We start from the raw sequence: 1,320 nt of genomic DNA on the forward strand, positions 1-1,320 counted from the left end.
TTTAAAAGTCGTTTCTGGGTAAAAAATTCCTGTTTACCTTCAACAAGCTTTTGAAGGGTGTTGTGTGGTCATAGCTGTACGAAGTCAGTACATTCCTTAAATTCAACTTGGTTTGCATAAGTGAAAAATCTTGAATACAATCGAATTGAACAATTGTATGGTGACGTTAAGGAAATTTTCTTTCCATATGTGAGGAAATTCCATAAGACGCTACTGTTTCCGCTCCGACTAGGTCGTGTTTGTCCCCGCAAGAGGGCGACCAAGGAAAGGAGAGAGAGAAAGTGTATTTTAAACTAACATTTTGCTTAACAAAGCGATTGCGTGATTTTTGCATGCTCCTTGAGCCTCAAGAAGAATTGTGAGACCACAGGCTTCCCTCAGGGATAAAATCAGTCGTCCCTTAGATCCCCACTTTAATGACAAAGCTCTGATCCATTTCTTTTGTCTATTAAGATTTCTCAAAAGGCCTTAGGTACTGCGTATTTCTTTATGAATCATATTATTTAACATCAGACTCATATTTTAAGCTGTTAATGTAGTTATTAGGGCAAGTTGGTTGCATAGAATAAGCATACACTGCTTGTTAAATAAGGTTAGTAAATATGTACGTCGGTTTACAAAAGAGGTGAAAATGCAACGAATTTTCAGCTTATTTGTAGTGATGGAAAATAATTTCGCGCAACAGGTTTGCTGCTTCGCAAAATAGATATTAAAATATATTTATAATAAGTTTTGTCCGGTATATGGCAACAAAATCTTTTGCAGGGAACAAGCAAACTTTTAGGATCCCATACTTTTGTTTTCTTTACTCACGTTATGGTTACTCTATCATCGCGGTCAGGGCAGTCTTGTTGTTTCTGCAAATCGTTTGATTTGTAAGGTTCGAGTGTGGCACTTTCTGTAAAAATGTCTCAGCAAGGCGCTGCACTTCAAAACTACAATAATGAACTGGTTAAATGTGGGTTTTCCCTTTTTCTAGCATATTAATTAGGTTTTGAGGACCTTTGTAAACGAAGAGAAGACATTCAGAGGCAAATACACGTTGATGAAACAGAGAAAGCAAAATTACAAAGAGAATTGAACCAAATTACTGAAAAGCTTAATCGTGTAAATGACAGCTTGCAGAAAAAGCTAGTACTGCGCAACGAATTAGATCGAACCATTGCCGAATCTGAGGCCGCTTACATGAAGGTGTGCTTGATGTTTTTGCGTTCTTTACCATGTTAGATTCTCGAAAGCTCCCAAACATTACTTTGTGTTTTAAAAAAGGAGGGACAGGGAATAATGCAGAGAGCTGCTGCCAAGAATGTTCCCATATAA

General features: G+C 37.3%; 1 protein-coding gene across 1 annotated transcript; it reads left to right on the top strand. All coding sequences in view use genetic code 11, as the record gives it.

Annotated features, from left to right (window-relative positions):
- Positions 1-906: 906 nt before the first annotated feature.
- On the top strand, positions 907-1,320 carry EGR_00072 (Sjoegren syndrome nuclear autoantigen; the record flags this gene model as incomplete). The annotated part of the gene is made up of 3 exons (XM_024489321.1): positions 907-958; positions 992-1,191; positions 1,228-1,320. 3 exons carry the CDS (start codon positions 907-909, stop codon positions 1,318-1,320), a joined length of 345 nt encoding a protein of 114 aa, XP_024355999.1.

The sequence above is a fragment of the Echinococcus granulosus genome (genome assembly GCF_000524195.1).
Source record: "Echinococcus granulosus chromosome Unknown EG_S00001, whole genome shotgun sequence".
Taxonomy (NCBI): Eukaryota; Metazoa; Platyhelminthes; class Cestoda; order Cyclophyllidea; family Taeniidae; genus Echinococcus; species Echinococcus granulosus.